The sequence below is a fragment of the Poecilia latipinna genome, unplaced genomic scaffold (genome assembly GCF_001443285.1).
Source record: "Poecilia latipinna isolate Pla-1442-1.1 unplaced genomic scaffold, P_latipinna-1.0 Scaffold1427, whole genome shotgun sequence".
Lineage (NCBI taxonomy): Eukaryota > Metazoa > Chordata > Actinopteri > Cyprinodontiformes > Poeciliidae > Poecilia > Poecilia latipinna.
The window spans coordinates 9,629-11,821 of record NW_015114043.1 but is presented as its reverse complement, the minus strand read 5'-3'; the positions used below and the strand labels follow the sequence as shown (position 1 = coordinate 11,821).

The window sequence follows — 2,193 nt, the reverse complement described above, 5'->3', positions numbered from 1 at the left end:
ATATATATATATATACACACACACGCACACACACACAGTAGCGGAACAAGTCAGCGTCGAGCCGGGGGTCGGGGCCAATGACCGGGCCCCTCACGTGTATCACCTGCGTTGCTGGAAACTGTTTGGGGGGGGTTTGTTTTGTCGTTTGATTTTTACCCAGGAAGCACATTGGCTAAACCGTGAGTGAAACAGTCACTGGGAGTGAATACTATATATTCCATTGAGGGACAGTAATTTTAACATTACATACACTTTTCTGAACAGGCGAGGGCGCACTTTCTCCGTCTATAATCAGAGATCCCTGGCACCTCCAGACCCGGGCCCCCATGGGCACCCATCCAGCTCGCGCCTGTATATATATATATATGGAAGTACGACTGATATATATGTTTATGTTAAAATAATTACCAAGATTCTGTGATGTTTTACCATTGAATGAAGAAGAGTCCATGTTTTTATGGTTGTCCTGCTTGTCCATTTCTTATCTGTCCTCCATTAATCTTTCAGTGTATTCAGCCTTCCATCTGTTTGTCCATCAGTTTGTCCGTCCATCTGTCTGTCCATCAGTTTGTTTGTCCATTGGTCTCCCTATACTTGTTGCTTTTTGCAGGTTGTGTCATGTCTGACGTTCGATGTGATTTTCTAGAAAAGTTTTGTCTTTACACCACCAGGTCTTCTGGGGAAGCTTTAAGTCGTGATGCATGTTTTTATTGTCCACATGCTGATTCCTCAGACAAACTAATGGCTGGATGTTTGTGACTGTTTGTGTCCATCAGCATTCAGCGCTACGCCGTCATCCCTCTTTCCACCAACTCGGGCCTGATTGGCTGGGTGCCCCACTGCGATACGCTGCACGCCCTCATCAGAGACTACAGAGAGAAGAAGAAGATTTTGCTCAACATTGAACATCGCATCATGCTCAGAGTGAGAGTTCACCTCAAAGTTTGAATAAGATTACTTTTTGTTTTTAAATGTGTAGAAAAAGCTGGAAGTTGGACACAGATTGGTTTGACCTGGGTTTGTTTCAGATGGCACCGGACTACGACCATCTGACGCTGATGGAGAAGGTGGAGGTGTTCGAGCACGCCGTCAACAACACGGCTGGAGACGACCTGGCCAAGCTCCTGTGGCTCAAGAGCCCCAGTTCTGAGGTACGATGCTGACTCCTAACTTGGGCTGTTGTAAACGAATATTTTAGTAATTGAGTAATCCATTGATTATGCTTCCAATTAATCGAGTAATCGGACTAAACAAAAAGATAAAATAAAATATTGGTAAATCTAGCATAACACCAGTGTTGATATTTGATATTAACATCAGTCCAATTTTTCATATTTGAGCATCCCTAACAGTTACTTTTCAGTAGTTTAGAAAATTAACCTGTAACAATAATACAGGTTTCTAACTTAACCTGAAGAAAAGTTATAGAAGAACCCTAACCCTGTTACCTGTGTTCCAGGTGTGGTTTGACAGAAGAACCAACTACACGCGCTCCCTGGCTGTGATGTCCATGGTCGGCTACATCCTGGGCCTGGGCGACAGGTGAGCTTTCCCTCATTAATACAAACCTTCTCTACAACCATAAAGCAACTAACGGTGGACTTCCTGTTACCCAGACATCCATCCAACCTGATGTTAGATCGGCTCAGCGGCAAGATCCTCCACATTGACTTTGGAGACTGTTTTGAAGTGAGCAGTAATGTTTTTCAGTCTGACAGTTGTCTTTCTGTGATTAGTAAGAAACTCACCGGTATGTTAACGTTGGCCAGGTGGCGATGACCAGGGAGAAGTTTCCTGAGAAGATCCCATTCAGACTGACGAGGATGCTGACAAATGCCATGGAGGTAATGCTGTGGGAATGCTGAGAGGGAACTGATGATCTGTGAGGATTTACTGCAGGAGTCTCTGGGGCTCCCAAAATGGCTCCTAATAATTTGGCCAAGAAAGAAGAGAACCAACATGTGTTTTTACACAGATTTTAGCTGGGGCTATTTTTAGATAAAATAATTGCATTCACTTTCCACAACAGAATTACACAATTATCAGTAGTATCTAATATTTTCTTTTGCATCATTGGAAACTACCGTATTTTCCGGACTATAGAGTTTACTATAAGCCGCATCTACAAAGTTTAAAAAAAAAAAAAAAAAAAAAATGGAAACGAAAAAATAAAAGCTGCCCCGGGTTTTAAGC

At 42.8% G+C, this 2,193-nt stretch overlaps 1 protein-coding gene across 1 annotated transcript in view; it reads left to right on the top strand.

Moving 5' to 3' along the window:
* The window catches only part of mtor (mechanistic target of rapamycin kinase), a 168,919-nt gene that overhangs the window by 158,312 nt on the left and 8,414 nt on the right, over positions 1-2,193 (top strand). Inside the window, exons 30-34 of the mRNA XM_015056992.1 lie at positions 777-924; positions 1,029-1,151; positions 1,460-1,542; positions 1,617-1,689; positions 1,770-1,844. Coding sequence (XP_014912478.1) covers positions 777-924; positions 1,029-1,151; positions 1,460-1,542; positions 1,617-1,689; positions 1,770-1,844 — 502 coding nt within the window. The remainder of the gene's footprint in view (positions 1-776; positions 925-1,028; positions 1,152-1,459; positions 1,543-1,616; positions 1,690-1,769; positions 1,845-2,193) is intronic.